At 38.5% G+C, this 20,147-nt stretch overlaps 1 protein-coding gene across 6 annotated transcripts in view; it reads left to right on the top strand.

Annotated features, from left to right (window-relative positions):
- IGF1 (insulin like growth factor 1) overlaps positions 1 to 19,761 on the top strand; it is a 71,292-nt gene extending 51,531 nt beyond the window's left edge. For 3 of the 6 annotated variants that reach the window (XM_066262992.1, XM_066263002.1, XM_066263009.1), the window contains exon 4: positions 14,125 to 19,761. In XM_066262992.1, the coding sequence (XP_066119089.1) occupies positions 14,125 to 14,184 (60 nt within the window). In that variant the 3' untranslated portion in view covers positions 14,185 to 19,761. Of the gene's footprint in view, positions 1 to 85; positions 523 to 14,124 lie in introns of those variants that run through there. The other 3 variants (XM_066263020.1, XM_066262983.1, XM_066262974.1) reach the window with 3 other exon arrangements.
- The last annotated feature ends 386 nt before the right edge of the window (positions 19,762 to 20,147 follow it).

The following is a 20,147-nucleotide window of genomic DNA, read 5'->3' as shown; positions in this document are numbered from 1 at the left end:
TCTGGGCTGACTCAAACGCTCTGTCTTCTGGGATGCCAAGGGAACCGCCTGTTCTCAATTGCAATTATTTTTGTGATGTTTACAGTATCAGCCCTCATCTACCAACAAGAAAACGAAGTCTCAGAGGAGAAGGAAAGGTGGGCCAAAGAAACACCCAGGAGGGGAACAGAAGGAGGGGACGGAAGCAAGTCAGCAGATGAAAGGAAAGAAGACAGAGCAGAGAAGGGAGACTGGTGCTAGAAACTGAACGCAGAAGCAAAGAGGAAAATGGAGGAGAAAAGCAGAGAGAGGCAAGGACAATGAGAGAGAAGCAGACAGCGAAAGAGAACAGTGGGCAATGCTATAGAGGAAATGAAGAACGGTAGCCTAGTGGAGCTAGATAATGCCTGTGACGGAAGGAAGAGAAGGAGCCGGTTGTAGGATGTGGCTTTTAAACATGGAAAAAATGGAAAAGAAGCATGTAATGCCAAAGGAAAGTCCAAAGAAAGACAGTGGCAAGAGTGAAAAAAAGAACAGAAAATTATAAAAGATAAGCCACAGTTTCCTCCCCCACAAAAAAAAACAACTAAATAAAGGAATTAAGATTTTAAAAAAATCAAGGCTTTTATATGCATTTTAAAATTTTGTGTGAATCTATTCTAGAAGAATGGCTCATATCAATATATGTTCAGAATTAAATATTAACCCCCAAATCTCTGCAAGACTGAATTGTGTCATGGAAGTTCCCAGATTTCTTTTCCTGCTATGTCCTTGGAGGCTGCATTTCTTAGTCAAGTCCAGATTTGGGCCAAAGGCCATCCAGTATTTGCTTAAAGACCTGTGAGCCCTGTGAGGTAACCTAGGAAGAGGAGGTCATTGAATATATATATATTTTTTTGCACTTTGGAATCAGATTTAAAAATGTATTAGTCTACTAGGGTTGCCATAACAAAGGACCACAGAGTTGGTGGCCTAAACAATAGAAATTTATTTTCACATACTTCCTGAGGCTGGAAGTCCAAGATCAAGGTGTTGGCAGGGTTGGTTCTTCTGAGAAATATTAGGGAAGGAGGTGTTTCAGGCCTTTCTCCATGGCTTGTGATTGGCCTTCCCTTGTGTCTTCACATCATCTTCCCTCCATGCATATCTGTGTGCCCAAATTTCCTCCTTTTATAAGGACACTGGTCAGATTGGTTTAGGACCCACCATTTTAAGGTACTGGAGGTGGGGACTTCAACATATGAATTTGGGGGGGGTGGCACCATTCAGCCCATTACAGAAGACTTCTGATGTGTGACTACTGCTTTCATCCATCTCCTATAAAATGCTCTTGCTCTGTTTCTCTCTTTTTCTCTCAAACATACACATACTCACAGATTTTTAAATCTGCAGTTCTAAGAGTTTCTACTTCATGGAAATACTGTGACCATATTAGAGCTGCAAAAGGCCTTGAAAATAATTTGGTTCAATCTTTTCATTTTAAAGATAAGGAGGTATTGATATCCAGAAATGGGTAAAGATGTGGTTAGGCTCTGAGCTGCCCACCTTCCAACCAGCAGAAAACAGCACACAGTCAACATGAACTAATAAGAAATCACTCAAGGACCTACTACTAAAAAGGTGACAATTGCAACCTTTAAAATCAAATGTACTTTATAGTGAATGTCATGTATCAGTAAGCCCCCTCAATACTCTCTTGAAGTAGGCAGAGTATTAGTCATCATTTACAATGCTTTTGTTTCAATTCTTTCTCATAAGATAAATTGATGATTGTGTGTAAAACTTACGGAGATAGGTAAAAAATTAGGGTCCTAAAATAAAATGGTTGAAAAAAATATTTTTATTAAGTACCTACAATATGCAAACCTTTTTCTTAGGCATGAAGGAGAATTATAAACATTGGAGAGGCAGTAAAACATAGTTGGTTAAGAGTACAGAATCTAGACTCAGACTGCCTAGGTTCAAATCCTGACTGGCTTACTGGTGGTATGACCTTGGGCAAATTATGTAGCTTATCTATGCCTCAGTTCCTTCATCTATCAAAGAGAGTCTACCTAACTGAATATGACTGACTCTACATCATATGATTGTAAGGGTCTGAGTTGTGTGTGTGTGTGTGTGTGTGTGTGTGTACAAATATATATTTTAGTGAATAAGTTAGTGTCTGCTACATAGTAAACACTATTAAAGTTTTTTTTAATATATTTTACTTAATTCTAAAAATTAGAGCCATCCAAAAAAAGAAATAGGTCTCCTCAAGTGGAAGTAGGTCTCACATCACCTAAAAATTCAAGCTCAAGCTGTCAAACTTTTCAGGTACATGGTAGTGAGTTTTAAGCATATGATGGGAAAAGAGAACTCAGTGATCTAAGACCCCTTCCAAATAGAGAACCCCAGTTCTACAAATAATTACGACCTAAAAAGGAAGCTCAGCTATCCCATGTGAAGAACACTTTTCTTTTTAGGTCATAGAATGAAATTTCAGAAAACCACCATTTTTGTCAAGCAATTCAAATCAAATGTAAAACGTGTTTTCATTTGATGGTGCCTGAAGAAAATTTAATTGTAGTATAAACTCCAGCTCATACTAGTTTTAAGTCAAATTGCCAAAGTAAATAGAAATGTGGGATATTTCCAGGCTCACACCACTTCTGGGACATTTCAGTTTCTAGGGCTGCCTACCCAGTGCCTTTCACAAGCATTTGATCTTCTTTCAAACATCTCTTGAAAACAAACAAAACCTCATACAGCTTCTAGTGTGAGTGCTGTTACGATGGAAGGGCGGAGAAGGAGGCAAAGAAAGGGGCTCCAGAGCCTTTTCCCTTCTCTGCCCTCCATCCCCAGACCACCTCCTTCCCACCAACCACCAAAAGGAACAGTGTTCTCCTAAGTGAAACATTCTGCAATTTCTCGTGTCCATTAGCCTCCATGGGAGTAGAAGAGGTTTATTCTCTTTACTTGCCTATAGAAAGGAAATAGGCCTTTTTGCAATATTTACTAGATAACAGGGAGTTGACTTTTTAAAAAAGATATTACTGAATTTATTGGAATGACTTTAATCAAATTATATAGGTTTCAGGTATACAATTCTATCATACATCATCTGTATATTGTATTGTATGTTCACCACCCCAAGTCAAGTGTCCTTCTGTCATCATGTAGTCCCCTTTTACTCTCTTCTAATCACCACATTGTTGTCTGTGTCTATGAGAGCTGACTTTTTTTTTTTTTTTTTTTTTTTTTTTTTTTCATTTTTCTGAAGCTGGAAACAGGGAGAGACAGACAGACTCCCGCATGCGCCCGACCGGGATCCACCCGGCACACCCACCATGGGGCGACGCTCTGCCCACCAGGGGGCGATGCTCTGCCCCTCTGGGGCGTCGCCATGTTGGCGACCAGAGCCACTCTAGCGCCTGAGGCAGAGGCCACAGAGCCATCCCCAGCGCCCGGGCCATCTTTGCTCCAATGGAGCCTTGGCTGCGGGAGGGGAAGAGAGAGACAGAGAGGAAAGCGCGGTGGAGGGGTGGAGAAGCAAATGGGCGCTTCTCCTGTGTGCCCTGGCCGGGAATCGAACCCGGGTCCTCCGCACGCTAGGCCGACGCTCTACCGCTGAGCCAACCGGCCAGGGCGAGAGCTGACTTTTAATCCAAGTGCAAAGTTGATAGTCTGAAGTTCAAGTAAAAGGCATTGGTAGAAATCATGTTTAGAGGAAGTGGAATGCTCTTTATGAGGTTTGTGGTACACACTGTAGAATTCTTCAGCTTGTAGGCTCACCAGCTATTGATTCCTTTGAAAATCAGAGACAATATTTATTGACCTGAGCAAGATAAGACCATTGTTTTAATCAAGTGAGAGGCAGGGAGTTAGAGAGACAGACCCCTACATAACCCCGATCAGGATCCACCAGGCAACCCTCATCTGAAGCTGAGGTTCTGCCCATCTGGGGATGCTGCTTTGTTGCTCAGCAACTGAGTTATTTTAGTGCCTGAGGCAAGGCCATGGAGCCATCCTCAGTGCCTGGGGCCAACTTGCTCATTGACCCATGGCTGCAGGAGTGGGAAAGAGAGAGAGAGAGAAAAGAAGAAGGAGGAGGAGGAGTCAAGAAGCAGATGGTTGCTTCTTCTGTGTTCCCTTATCAGGAATCAAACCCAGAACTTCCACATACCAGGCTGATGCTCTACCACTGACCCAACTGGTCAGGGCCAAGATAAGTCCATTTTTAAATAAGGAGCAGGTGGGGTTAGCAAAGCTTCTTCACAGTGGCTCCTGACCTTCTAGACCTGCAAGGTCAAAATCAGTTTCTCTATTCTGAAGGGCCTTTCTGAAGTCTGAGCACCTTTCCCTGATGCCCACATGTTTGGGGTTCTTCAATAAGCAGGGCTCTTTCAATGCTTTCGTGCTGCCTCCTTTTTAGCCAGCAACCAAAAGAGGTGATTGAGAAATGAAGACTTAGATTTAAACTCAATAAGGGGAAAATAGAAATTGAGAACAGCAGGGAAATAATGGGAGACGTGGGGCAATGGGTCTAAGAGTCTGTCTGGTGCTTCCAGAGAACAGCTAGGAGAGTCCTCACCATACTGGGAACTCAACTGTAGCTCTGACGGGCTATTGCTAGACAAGTAACAAGAGCTAGCAACCATTTTGGAAATTGCATCTTTAGTTTATTAACTAATGTGGTTCTAGTTTTAAAAACCATTGGTCACGGAACTAACTCTTGAGAAAATGATGGTAAATAAGAATGCTAAAGGTGCATTGAACTAATTTTAATTTTAAATGCTCTTGGTGTTAATATGGAATCTGTAATTAACTGCAGCAAATAGTTGGGGTGCGGGGGCATATTTTCTCTTCTTTACTTTTTATTTGTCTAGTGTGTGTGTATGGAATTTTATTTGTTGCATCCACTGGGGATTTGGGGTGAATCACATTTTAAAATTACAGGTAAAAACAGTTTTCTGGCTTTTCTTTCAGTGAAGTTAAATTGTTCTGTAACATTTAATCATCATTCAGGAAATGCATAATTCCTTTCTATTCTCCAAAGTTCTAAGCCTAAATTAAATGTTATTCATAAAATAAAGGGGACATTATCAAAAGAGAATAAAGAAGTTCATTTTTATTTTATGGCATCTTCTAAGGATCCAGGAACTTCAACCACTTCCAGTTTGATCTAGCCAGAATCTAGGTCAGAATCCAATAACTTTCATATAGAACCAATATGCAATTTAGAAATTTTGAGGTCAAATTCTTGACACAGCACAATTGAAGGTCAGTGGATCCAGCCATCTTCCTTCCAGAATCCTTTGTCTCTATCTCTCCAAGAGGATGCGATTATTGGCAAACACTATCAAATGACTTTTCCACCACTTTCCCCTCTGTGACCATGAACATCTACTTTTCTCTACTTGCTCTGGCATACACTTTGTTCCTACAGGATTGGAACAAACATTTATTTGAGCAGACACAGGTCATTGTTGCTCTGGCTCCTCTAACTGGTAGTGTCAGGATTTCCATAGGGAAGTAAGATGTTATGAACAAAATCTATGAAAGATTGAACATGATGGCGACCTTTTTCTCTGGTAAAATAACCCCAAAATTTCCAATGAGAGACTAAGAGATTTTATATCAAACCCAAACTGGCCAAGTGGCTCAAGCTTCCAGTCTGGGATTCAATATTCCAAAAGTTTTTACAAAATTCTATGTAAAATATATAAATGCTCATGTGAGGCTTTCTATCTGGCCAACTCTAAGACATCAAGTTATTAAAGACCAACCAGTCCAGCCATCTATGAAAATGCAAAATGCTATTTTCACAGTTGTAGATAACAATTACAGTAGGACAAAAATTTCTAATGATTAAGAACAAGCCCATGGCAAGTTGAGGGTTGGGTAAGCATTGCTAATCAGCTGACAACTGACTTGGGAACATACACTATTTATAACATGATGCGAGTGTGGCATGCTTGAATAATTCATGAAGCATTTCAAGACTAGAAAATAGAAAAGTATAAGTGGTTCAATAAATGCATAGCATTATATTATTTTGTGAGTATTATTTGACTAAGGCCACTATTAGATAATCTGGTTTGTAATAGGTAAATAACAATGTTTATTTCTTCTTTGAAAATACACTAGAATGCAGGTAGTTGTTTTGAAGTATTTTTGGCACAATAAAACACTTCTGTTTTTTTACAACTGTATGCATGCATAAATGGTTCTTGTGCCATTTTCTGTCTTGGAAAAGCACTGGCTGGTACTAGGCATGTTTACTTTTATATGCTGAAGGCTTCCATCAACCTCAAACAGATGCAAATCACTTCAACTTCTCATAGTGCTATTTTGTTCATCCTCAAAGTTAAGGAGAGCCTTCCAAACTTCCAAGTTTTTAATTCAGTGAGGAGAAAAATTTAGCACACAGCATATCTTGTGGGGGGGGGGGTTTAGTTGGATTTAATGGGATGGTATTGGTTAATAAAATTACATAGGTTTCAGGTGCACATTATCTGTAGATTGCATTGTGTGTTCAACCATGCCAAGTCTCTTTCCATCACAATCTATCCTCCCTAAGCCCTTATCTGCCTCCTTCCCACATCTCCTTCACTTCTGATAGTCACTATGCCACTGTCTGTGTCTATGAGGTTTTTTGTTTGCTTGTTTTGCTTAATTCCTTCATCTTTTTCACCCAGCCCAGCAACTGCCCTCCCCTCTGACAGCTGTCAGTCTGCGGAGCACAGTATTTGACTCTTTCGCCAGATTTGGTGCATACACCAAGAATGAGTAGAAGAGGGCAACACCTTTCCCTACTAACCCTGTGAACTCATCACTGTTGCAAGGCAATAACACCAAAAGGTGAACTTCTCCCAGCACATTGTAATATAAATTACTGCATACATTGGTTTAAATATGCTAGCATAAGTTGTACATCAGATGAAATAATCACATTTTGGCTTAATAGAAAAATAAATCAAATTCAGTTTTTAGATAAAAATGTGCTGAATCTTTAGCACATATCATTGAAATTGCTAGAATCTGGTATTTCACTTTTTAAAATACCACAACATTTTAACCTTTTCAACAAGTCCAAAATCAACTCCCACTGGGAAAGATGGTGCGCTTAAACTTGTTTTTTTTAATTTAAAAATGTAACACAAACACAAACAGCTAACTAAACAAGCTGCCCATAAAATCAACAGTCAAAGCATACCTGTACCCTGAGGTATTTTACAACACCTTTTAAGACTACTAAAGGCAACAGAAATACTTCCAGCCAGTAAGGGAAAATGCCCCTCAGCATTTCTTTTCTTTTTTTTTTTCCAGGCTTTTAAACCATTTTGTTAGTGATTTCTTACATCACAGGCAGACGTATTTGAAATAGAGTTGTGGTTTGCTTTGAAGAGTATGAAAGTTGTTCAGTTAGGATAATTATGGAATAATAATGGGAAAAATGCAAACGCCCTAGTTCCTGGAGATGCCTAGGCATGTACTAGCCCCTTGAAAAAAGAGCTTCATACCTGACATCCCAGCACTCAAGGGGGTTCTGGGCACCCAGTTGCTAGCTACTCTTTCTCCAGACAGAGAAGGGACAGCAGCAGCCTAGCAAGGAATGTGCTTTGACAATGGTAACTACCAAAAAAAAAAAAAAAAGGTAACATCAACAACAATAGCTAGTATTTATTAGGGATATGTCCTTATTTCATCTTTAAGCTTGTAGGGTAAATACTATAATTATCCCCATTGTACAGATTAGAAATTTTGGGCTGAGTAAGGTCAAATGTCTTGCCAAGGTCTTGCTTTAAAAGTGGCCAGACCAGAACCCATACTCAGGATGGACTCCAGTGTGGTCACCGTGCACTTCACTCTCGCTCCTGTCTGTAGCTCTTTGTTGGTATTTACCTTAGCACAACCCAGCAATTGTAAGTTCTGTGGCAGGAGGGGGCTCTGTGCTCTTTGACCTTGTCCAGAGCACAGCAGGTGGTAGGGAGGTTTGTTGTTGATTTAAATGAAGTCTATTCCACCAATTGTTAAATCAACTTAACAAGCATTTCCTGGTTTGTTACTTTGCTCAAAGCACCAGTATCTGGGTATATACAGAGGTGAAAGACCATGCTACTGCCCTCAAGGGGCCTACTTGTTAGTGGGGAAACAAACATATACATAATTTACTCTGCAGAACATCAGTGTTCTAACAAAGGTAGACCCAGCATGGATTCTCAACAGCCCGAAGTCAGAGCAGAGTCACGTTGCTAATACGTTCACCAAATGGACCTAACCCACCCTGACTAGTTGGCTCAGTGGTAGAGCGTTGGCCTGTTGTGTGAATGTTCTGGGTTTGACTCCAAATCAGGACACACAGGAGACGCAACCATCTGTCTCTTCACCTCCCTCTCTCTCCTGCTCTCTCTCTCTCCTCCTCCTCCTCCCGTAGCCATGGCTGGATTCCTATGAGCAAAGTTGGTCTTGGGCACTGAGGATGGCTCCGTGGCCTCTGCCTCAGGCTCTAAAACAATGGCTCTGTCGCTGAGCAATGGAACAACGGTCCCAGATGGCATTGCCCCCTAGTGGGCTTGTCAGGTGGATGCTGGTCAGGGTGCATGTGGGAGTCTGTCTGTCTGCCTCCCCTCCTCTCACTAAAATAAAATTTTTAAACATGGATTTAACCCAAGGGCCCTTCCAATGGTAGGCTCTCTTGCATACAACTATAGATATCTCTCTGTGCCACATAAATGTGTGAGATCACGTGCCATCATAGCCACATTATGAGGTGGGCACTCCTACTCCACCCTTTCATTTTACAGAAGAGGAAACTGGGCCCTGTGATTGTCAAAGGTCACACAATTCCTGTGTGGGGATCTGGGATCTAAGCCACAAGTGGAAGCCCAGGTCCTCCAAGAAACAGGGATGTTTTTCAGAAAAAAAAACAAGAGTCTGGGCTGATCAACACTGTGTCCAGCCTACAGAGCTCTCATTTTTTGCTAAAGAGGCAGCCTCTCTAGCAGAAGAGCAAGTCTCTCAAAACGTGCACCTTGACCTTTGCTTTGAAAAGTTACATTCCAAAGTGCTCAGTAAATCACATGACACACTCATTATGCTTGGCTCCCAGAGGGGAAAGGCTGACCTAACTCTTGCATTTCAACTTGTGATTCCCCAAAGTAAAGAGATAATAAAGTTGATACTGAGACACCTAAACTGTCCTCTGTAATTCCACATGTCTTCAGGCCAAGCTGGCAAAATAGCTAGAGCACATCCTTTCCAACAGGTAGTCCTGATGCCTGGACATCTTTTCAATCAGCCACTGCTCTTTTTATATTTTTTCCTATTTTTCCCTTTTTAGGAGGTCAATGCTGAGTTAGGACCCTATGTACAATAGACTAATAGTATTCCATGCTGGAAGGTATTTCCCCAGTGTTTGTATAGGGCGCCAGGCTTTCCTTAGACTTCATGTCATACAATACTCAACTTGTTAGGAGTGGGTAGAGGTGGAAACGTAAGTCTATTGAAAAATATCACTGCTTTCTCCCTGAAATATAAGAGTCTATTATCATTCCTTTATTTAGATTCTGTCTCTGGGGCAAAAATCACATTAAGCTAGTCAGGGAGAAAGGAAGTGTTTGTAATCCCCATGGGGTCGACTTTAGCTAACTGGATGCTGTGCTGCTTCCCTCCATCCATAACCACACAAAGGGGGCTCCCCTCACAGTTGTAGTAAGGAGGGGACCGACCCCTTAAGCCGGCCTCTTTCACTACCTGGTATCATACGCGGCTCATGATGTTATCAACTACAGTTACTGGAGGGAGATTTGGACCTTGAGACACCAGATATTGTGCCTCTTGGGGAGAAAGTATGGCAGAGCAGCTAACCAGTGAGCTCCAGAATCAGAAGGAACTGATGCAAATCCCAACCACAGTCACCTCTTCACTGCAAAGAAACTAGGCAAGTTGTAAGATAAAATGGGCAAAACACTAGTACCTACCTCCAAAAGAACTAGCAGAAATAAATAAGAAAAAATATTCAGTTAACATATGTAATACAGTATCTAGCACATTATATAGGTTCAAGTGATGGAATTGTTATTCTTTTGTTAAAACAGTAAATTGTTTTATTAGTCGTAGGTCTATCAGTTTGTTCCTATGTACCTCAAGCAATTTACTAATTAGCAATCCTCAGGTTGTATATGAGACTGATGCAAATGACATTATCTCCAAGGTTATTGTGAAGATTCTGTGAGATTACTGTGTAAACTGTAAAGTGTCTGCAAATGTTCATCAATATTATTATTGTCATTGTTATTAGCACCTTCTTAATCAGACAGTTTGTGGATAGTTTTCCTTTGAAATGCTAGGAGCTAGGATTAGAGCCAAGAGATAACAGAAGAATGAGAATGACCCCTTCAAGGTGTTTTTCAGCTTTATAAATATCTATGTGTGGTACATAATGTGTAAAAACTTATATTGCAAATCGAGCCCTTCTCAAACTTATTCCCTGATGAGTTAGTTGCTCAACCCTTTCTTCAGGGAAGTAAATTTCCTCAACCAACCCTGGTGAGCTGGAGAATCAACATTATCTTTTTTAAAATAATCTTAGTTTACCTGGTGTCAATAGGAAAGAGTATTACTCACTACCGTTTTTCTTTCAAAAATCTGTCTAGTTGCGTACTAGAAACAGCTTCAGCTGGTTTGTTTGTCTTGGACAAGCTGTTGAGGTGAAAAGTTTTTGCTTGGCTCAATGTGGGACAGTTTCATAACCCTTCGAGAAGTGCACCGAAGGTGGGTGCTAGCTCCAGTGGCCACTTGTGACATGCCTCCACTTGCTGCCCATTGTCGAGGGTGGCCAGTGTAATTAAATTAAGACAATGAGCCAAGCAACAGATGCAACTGAGACCAAATCCCTGAGTGCTTTTGTTGTGTTACTGTCATTGAGACAAAGAAGTCACATTGTGACAACCTGGGAATAGAGCCAAATGCAAACCAGAGGACGTCCCAGCTGGCTTTGCATGGCCTCCACCGAATGTGTGTGTGCATGGGAACCATGCTGCCTGAGCAGCGTCGGCTTTCCTCAAGTAAGCTTCTGCCCATGGCTTTGCCGGGATGCCGACACAGACCCAGAAGAAATAGACCAGATCCCTGTGTGCAGACCTTGCCCGTCAGCTTTGAGACCAAAGGAAACGACTCTCTCAGTCGGCAAAAGGGATAGCATCTATCTGGTCAGCTGGTCTAACCTCAGTTCCTCTTGCTGCAGCCCTCATGAATTTGAAGAGTAAAGCATAGAAGATACCTGAATTTCTTCTTCTGGAACTCTGGGATTTCATTTGGCTTGAGAGGAAAACTAAAGATGAAACACCTCTCATGTAGTTTTCTTTTCATTTGTTATTATTTCATTCTAGTTTTATTATTATTTCCTAGTTGTTATTATTTCATCCTAGTGAGTATTTTCCTAGTTTGGGTATTTTCCACAATCTTAAAAATATTTTTCCTAAATTGGTACACCTTTTAAAAAAAGAAAAAAAAACCCCTCAAATTAGCATATTTTTAGGCTTGTTAATTTGGTTAGTTTGGTAGAGAGATAGTATCCTTAATAATAGCTATTTGGGGTTTTGATAGCCACAAGCCTAATCAGCAGTCTACTGAGAATTGAACAGAAATGTTTCAAAGAGTTTGGTACGACAGTGACCCTATTCTGCAGGCCCATGTGCCTTTCTGACATTTTTCTGAAGAGCTCCTTTAAGAAAGCAAAATAAGATGTAAGATTAGGAATACAAATCTACTGGTAGTTTAACAGTAGATGTTTTATTCAGCAAGAAATACATGTGAAGTAGACTTGATAAAAATGTCCACTTAACATGATACTTGGGGAAAAGTGCCAGGACCTTAAATGAATGCCATTTCAAACTATTTTATACAAATGCTCAGTTTCCACAAACTTTTTCTCAATGACCACTGAGCTAGATATTTTGATAAACATTTTTATACAATGATGCCATATTCCTTCTATTTGCTGACTACAGGATATTGACCATCAACTTACAAAGTGCTAACTGGCTTTTATAAAGAACTTGGTGATGACTCCAATATTCCAGGTAGAGCTGAAAAACATGCATAAGAAAAATTACCCAATCCTCATGGGCCTTAGCCTGGATTAGTGGTTGACTCTCCCCAGCGTCTCATTCTGTCCAGGTATCAGGGCCTTTACAATGATCTCTAAGCTCCTAGCAATGACTGGGTGATTGGCCATTATCTTAGCCAGAAGGAAGACTTTGGAGATTCCAGTCACCATGGAAAGAATTCTTGTTCTTGCTCTTGATAGGAACTTGTTCTCAGACAAAGGCCACTGTGGATCTTTCAACCCAGTTCTATGCCAATAATTATCTATTACACTCTCCAATAAGGACCTTCAGGCTAGAGGTGAAACCAAGAGAAGCCCCCTATGAATATGCATGCAAATGCCACTTCCTCCTGGATTTAATTTTACACCTATGTGTCTAAATAAATTTTGTTTTTTAAATATATTCAAGGATAAAATAACAATTGTAGGAAAAGTATAAGTTGATTCTGCACATTATTAGAGAGTCCATTATACTTGTTTATCCATTCATTGAATTTGCTCTATAGCTATGGACTGAGCACCTGCAAAATCCTGGCTCTGTTCCAAACATGGGGCTGTACAGTGAACAGATAGATAAATCCCTACTGTCTCTCACAGGGCTTCTGTTCTAAGCAAAACTCAGCGTTCCTTGGATGGAAGCATTGCTTGCTTATGAGTGAATGGCAGCACCAAAGCAATAAAGATGAAAAATGATAATAAGAAGAGTGAGATAATAATAATAATACTTATGTAGTGCTTACCACACGCCAGACTATTATGAGTGCTTTTAGGTACTAATTAATTCTAATCCTAATCCTTAATCCTATGAGGCAAAAACTATTATTATCCTAGTTTGTGGATGAAATCGAGACACAAGAAATTGTCACTTGAAGAAGTTCACATAGCTAAAAAATAGAAGAGCTAGAATATGAGCCAAAGCTCAGTATGTCTAGGATTTTAAAGACTGTAAATTAATGACAAGTTTACCCAATCTTCTACTTCTAAAACACTGCTTTTCTCCAAAGGGCAAAAAGATTTTTAAAAATGAAAAAATATATCCTCTTTTTATAAAAATTAAAACTAAATAAAATGCAATGAAACAATAGTGAAAAACTCCAGAATATATTTTTCCCCTAAGAAAAGATGCTCTAGGCAGAAGACTGAATTTTTCAGGGTTTCCTTTCTACCAATGAATCTACGATAGCAGCAAATGAATATAAACATGTCTTTCTGTGGTTAAAAAGCAATCTGTGGTCCATAAGGCCACCAGGGGTACATGCAGGTAGCTTGAGTGAGGTTTAACTAAATTAAAAACTAACAACCTATTTACTTAAATAAGTCTTCCTCAGAAAAACCTAGCCCAAGCTCTCTGTTAGATTGACTTTGAGGCATAAGATATAAAAGTTTGAGACCCAGTGTTGGAAGGAGATGGGTAGGTTACATAAAACTTCACCAACTTTTTTTTTATTTCTATTTAGATGATTAAATTTAACAGGGTGACATTGGTCAACTAGAGTACATAGATTTGGGGTAAATATCTCCACATCATTTGGACAGTCGATAATGTTGTATACCCATCACCCAAAGTCAAGTCATCCTCCATCAGCTTATATTTGTCCCTCTTTATGTCCTTCCCCCTCCCCCTCATTCTTCCCCCTTCCCCCTCCCCCTAGTAACCACTGCACTCCTGTTTATGTCCATGAGTCTCAATTTTGTGTCCCACCTATGTATAGAATCATACAGTTCTTAGCTTTTTCTGATTTACTTATTTCTCTCAGTATAATGTTTTCAAGGTCTATCCATGTTGTTGTAAATTATACTATGTCATCATTTCTTATGGCTGAGTAGTATTCCATTGTATATATGTATCACATCTTTATCTAATCCTCTATTGAAGGGCATTTCAGTTGTTTTCATGTCTTGACCACTGTGAATAATGCTGTGATGAACATGGGGGTGCATGTGTCTTTACATACCAATTTTTTTTAGTTTTGTGGGTATATACCCAGTAGAGGAATTGCTGGGTCATAAACTTCACCAACTTAATATCACTTTTTCTCCCTTACTTTTAGGAAGTACATTTGAAGAACGCAAGTAGAGGGAATGCTGGAAATAAGAACTATAGAATGTAGGAAGACCTTCCTGAAGAGTGAAGAATGACATGCCACCGGCAGGATGCTTTGCTCTGCACAAGTTACCTGTTAAACACCAGAAGACGTACCAAAAAAATAAGTTTGATAACATTTCAAAATATGGGCATTCCCCCAATGAAATACACAAGTAAACATTTCAAGCATTGTCTTTAGGAGTGATTGTTAAAAGCTTTGCACCTTGCAAAAATGGTCCTGGAGTTGATAGATTGATGTTGATCCTTTATCAATAATGTTCTATAGAGAAAAAATATCTATATCTATATCTATATATATATAAATATATATCTTAGTCCTTGCCTCTCAAGAGCCACAAATGCATGGGTTTTGTCTAGATCCAGTTGCACTAAATTCATCTCTGAATCATGACTGCTGGAGCCATTCAATCCACAGTCTTATCTAAATGGTTTATTAATTTTTTTATTTGCACTTCTTTCTACACAACACAGGCTTTGTTTTACAGTGTCTGGTAACTTTGTTTTTCTATCTCTGCCCACCCCCCTTGATCACCATTATATTTGCTGAATTTGGCCTCCTCCATAGCAGCAGCAAGCAGTCAAGTAGCACACCAATTTTTTACCCACAAGATTCTATCTGTGGCATGTGTACCATATATAAGTTGGGTACATTTCTTTTAGATGAAAAGCTATATTTTTCCACATCTTGCTTGAAAAAAAGAACGCAAATAGTTGCAACTTTGAGGCCAAATGTTTTTAAGTGTATGTGTTAAGCATAGAAAGTCTCAAACTCTCAATAGTTCCTTCAAACAATGAGTTAGTGTGCAACTTAATTAGTAACTTCTCCCTTTTCATTTCTTTCCATATAGAGCACTATATAAATTTCGCATATCAACCATACAGGATATATCCAACAGTATGTAAAACTCTTTTTTAGTACAATGGTGCTATTTTGTAGTTTGTTATATGAAAGAGTCTGGCCAAAATGGTAAAAGGTGAAAGCAAAATAATCGGATGCCTGGAGCCTAAGACGGCACAGAGGGGAAGGGTACTAAAATCTATCCATCTGGGAGAGAGGGCAAAGTACCCTGATTATGCCTTCCAAGAGAAATTTACAACACAAAGTCCGCTGATGCAAATTTGTTTGGCGAGTCCAGAGAGGAGTGGAAAAAGTAGACTAGGAATTTAAGAGTCCTGGTTTCTTTTTCTCACTGAAGAAACAAACATCTGCCGACTCGGCCATGGACTCACCACTTTGTGACCTTGGGCAAGTCACTTCACCTCTCTGTGCCTCAGTTTCCTCATCTGCAAAATGGGGCAATACACCATCTACCTACCTCACAGGGGTGGTATGAGAATTAAAAAGATAAAGCTCCAGATTATTATCTTGGGTTGCTATGAGGGTGCAAGTTCAGAGCCCTTGAGTTGCTGGGATGCAAGGAATTCTGTAAACAACTCATTCAGAGCATAACTAAAAAATTGATTAGCCAAATGCTCCTGACATGCCAATTCTTGTCAAGAAAATAATTCAATTAAGTATCCAACTAACTAGATTTTAAAACCTAGCAAGCAGCTCGATCTCTTTTTAAAACACTTTTCAAAATAAGTTAGAAACATTTGATTAACCACTTGATTTTGAATTCTGCACTTAGGTTTATAAATACAAAGTAAAAATAAAAAAAGAAGAAAAACAAAAAGATTTCTACCAGCAAAAGGGTGATTGCTCAATTTGTTAGCACTCACTGACTGTTCCAGGCAGTTATTAGAAATCTAGTGATTTTTTTAAATATCATAAATAATACTCTATTCATTTTAAGAAACACAGTTATTCCTTCTTTAGAAAATCTATAAAATGGTCCAAGATTTCAACTATTGAAATAGCTAATAAAAAGTCAGTTTTCTTATTTAATTTTGCTTTTATCCTTGTCCATATACTTATACACACACACACACACACACACACACACACATGTATGTTCTAAAGGTATTTTTTGTTAAAATATACTTGACTAGAGTTGCTAGTTGAGAAGTAAAAATTTCCCTCACAACTAGAAATTTCCCTTCATGTCTGCTTGAAAGAGTGGCCTCTAGCCGTCCATGGATGTAGCTTACCATTCAGCTAAAATTTGGTATCAAGAAAGTCTGGTGGTGAGGACAGGCCTGTGGTAACCTGAAAACTGTTTCCTGTCTACATAACATTTTCCTCTTAGAACAATCAGTCACCCACCATTTATATCTTTTATCTGCCTTAGAACTTTCTGGTAAAAAACAACCAGGTTTGATTATTTCATGAATAGTGTATCCCTTTTATTCTTGTAAAATATATAGAAATAACATCTTTAGTTTTTAGCCTACTGATTCACCTCAAGGTTCAGAGGCAATAAATAAATAAATAAATAAATAAATAAATAAATGGATAGACTTCATGGATTTAGAACATATGCCAAAAAAAAAGAGGCCTATTTAGTGGGTGCCTCTGTGGTGTTATTTGAATTGAGCATCTCTGGTATGCGATCACTATTGACAGATGTAAAACGCACTCTAAGCCATTTTTGCCCTTCATCTGTTTTGCAAACATACAGTGTCTGTGCAGTGAGGTGCTGGACCCCTCTTCCCAAAATGGCACTTTTAATTTTATTTCTTATTACTAGAGTGTACCTTTTCCCAACAACACTTTGCATGCAATCCTCTGCTGACCTATGCATTTCCAGACCTAGCTAGACAAAGTAATTCTAAGAATGTCTATGACTTATTTGATTCACTCACTAATTCTGTCACAGCCCATATGCCCCAGTGAGGAAAAGCTTGAATATGCAGAGACATCATATTTCTTAACTTTCTCTAACACATAATCTTCTCCAACTGTATCATAAATCAACTAATTAAAAATTGACTAATTATTATAATAGTCCACTATTTTATTTTCAAATGAATTAAAATTAGAAGGCAATTTGATGCAAACTCTATAAGTCATATGGTCACCATACACTACAGCAGAATGACTCAGAATTGACAGAAAAGGAGCCCCTAAAATATCACAACTCAAAACTTGATAAGCTTTGCTTTAGAATTTTAAAAGGAGGCAATTTCAAGATGTTTCTGAAAGAGTCATATATATTAACTTTGGAAGGATAGGCTCATTTCCAATTAAAATGACAATAGAATACAGAGGTCAAATTTCTGCTCCCACTTCCCCAGAGAGTATAATGCATTATCGGAACACTGTAAAATAAAGCTTCCCTGAAAAACCTAGTGCATCTTTCCATCAACATCCACTCTTCCAGAGCTAAAAAAAAAAAAAAAACTCTCCCAACACATCACACACACACACACATTCATCCTTAGAGTTCAACAGAATACTGAGGGGAAAATCACTTCCTTGAAAAATCTTATCAAAAAAAAAATTCCTAGCCTCCCCAAGAATCCTTGCCCTCCTGGGAATGTCAATGTTTGTGTAGATGAAAGCATCTCACACACTACGGCTCCAGGGTTTGTGTTATATAATGTATGCACTTGGGAGTAGGATTCCCACTGAAGATGTCACACAATTTTGCTTTCCCATTTATTGTTTGGCCAGCTATGCCAATGTGGTGCTATTGTTTCTTTAAGAAAGTACTTGACTAAAAAAAAAAAAATGGAAAAAAAGAAAAAAAGGAAGCATAGACATATTTTTTTAAAGTATAAAAACAACAATTCTATAGCTAGATGGCTTAATAAAGCAGCATTAGGTCTAGTCACCACCACCTTTCAACTTTTTATCACTCACAGGTAGTAGACAGTTCACCAAATTGTGAGTTTGGGGGTTTAGGGGCAGAAGATGGAAATTTTTTAGAATCGGAAGACTCCATTACTTTGTTGGCTCTCACACTCAGCAAAATTAGCACTAAGGTACTAGCTCTGAACACCCTGATCAAGAGCAGGGAATATAAATGGGGGAAGGGAGGGATTTCTTACAGGCAATGGCAGAACCAAAAGGATGATTAAATTACTTAGAGATTTTAGAGCTTTCCACTCTAAAACAGATATTCAGCAAGTGGAGGAAAAAAAAAAGAGAGAGAAACAATGCATAGATTCACCGGCTAAAAATAGCTTCTGCCACATCCCCCTTGAATAAATCTTTGTCATTTATTGGTTTATAAAAGATATTCTCCCATCATCTAAACATCTCAAAGAGCAATAGCTCCCATGAAAAGCAACCACTGATCTCACTGGGAAGTGTTGGAAAGTATTTCCTTATGAGATGGGAGTTATCTACTGAAAAGGAAAGAGAATACTTTATGAGAAATCATTGAAAGAGATGGCTAACAATCTGTGAAGATTTTTTTGTTTGTTTTTTACTCTATACCGTCTTTAAGAATATCTTAATATTCAAAAATGACTTGGTTCTTTCTTCTTTTTTTTATATTGGAATGAGGAATGATATGTAAACCCATATAGACTCTTTAAAACTATAGGCTATATAGAAATGTATGTTTGACTTGTTGAAACTATAATCAGACTATTTAAAATGTTTTTGCTAGGTTTTAATCTTAAAAGATTGTGCTAATTTATTAGAGGCAAACCTTCTTGGGCTCTCTTCGTAAGAGAGAATGTTCCCATTCAAAACACCTGGGTCTTCCTAGCAATGTTTTCAAAAGATAAATCTGACTTATGCAGCATTACATCATCATTTTTAAATTTTTAAAATTTTTAAACATAAGAATTATGATTCTTTACCCCCTCTCCTGAAATGATCATAAAGTCCAGAATCTGAGGAGGCAAAAACAAGAAGAAATTTTGTTGGTTCTTTGTTTCTTGTTTGTTTATTTGTTTTCGATGCTAGTATTTAATCCTATAATGCATATTTGCTTATCAATATTTTAATATTCTGAAAGACTTTCCTGTTAGGTATTAGAAACTGATACATAGATATCTTTTTTTGTATGCTTTCTATTTAAAAAAAAAAAGGAGATGAGAAGACGGAAGCTTTAAGTGCGTATGGTACAAGATAAAGATGTCAATTTAAATAACCAAGTCCTATCTGGAACAATACTTTTTGTTAGAAAACTTCTCATAAATAAGACAGAGACCCAGAGGATTTTTGAAACTGTCTTTATTCCTCCTAGTCCTTATTCATCTAGTATCTTCCTCAAAATTTAATAGAGGGCTAACTGACCAAGCTGAAGCCCTAGAATTAAAGGGACTTATTTAAAAACGTACATTTTTACATGTTGCTTCTTAATTTATGATGTCATATTGATCTTAAATGTGGTCTTTCTCCCCCATTCCTCAGTTGTCATTGATAAGGTCTTTCAAAGGAGAAAAAACACCATTTTTTAATTAATAAAAAGGAACACAAAAGTCCAAATATCACTGCTTTATTGAAATATGAGTTAACATGGAGGAGCTAGAGTTCCTTCTACTTAACTCCGGCAGAATCACCTTCAAAATGACCTTCACAATCCTTAGATCTGCCCTTTATTAAGTTGTCCAGGACAACTGTATCCTAAAAATAAACAGTACTCATTTTTTTTTTTTGTCCCAAATGCACTGGTATAAAAGTAGGAAAAATGAAAACAGGACTCGAAAATCCCTTCCAAGCCACCCACTGGCCCCACTCACTCTCCCACAGCAAAGCCACTTCCGTTAATCCCTTAATCTGATTTTGTTTGGGTATTTATCTTGTACCTGCTGCTATACACACTGCAGGAGGGACTCAGAAACCTCAAACCGTCTACCCACATCTCTTCTCTGTGTCTGTGTATCATTAAAATGTCTATTCAAAATATCAAAAAACTTTCAAACATCATGCAGCTCGTATTCAGTTTACATAAGGGCCCCAAATACCATGTCAGATCTCTTTCTGCTAAACAGATTAATAAACTACAAGAAATGGGATTACATCATGTGTTTTACTTCAAATGTTTTTACCACACTTATAAAGCAAATGTGATAAACTTACAGACACTGAATTAATTTTCCCTGCTACTCTGAAACCAGAAACTAGTG

This window comes from Saccopteryx bilineata, chromosome 1, assembly GCF_036850765.1.
Source record: "Saccopteryx bilineata isolate mSacBil1 chromosome 1, mSacBil1_pri_phased_curated, whole genome shotgun sequence".
In the NCBI taxonomy this organism is placed as follows: Eukaryota; Metazoa; Chordata; class Mammalia; order Chiroptera; family Emballonuridae; genus Saccopteryx; species Saccopteryx bilineata.
This window is presented reverse-complemented; position numbering and strand designations above follow the sequence as displayed.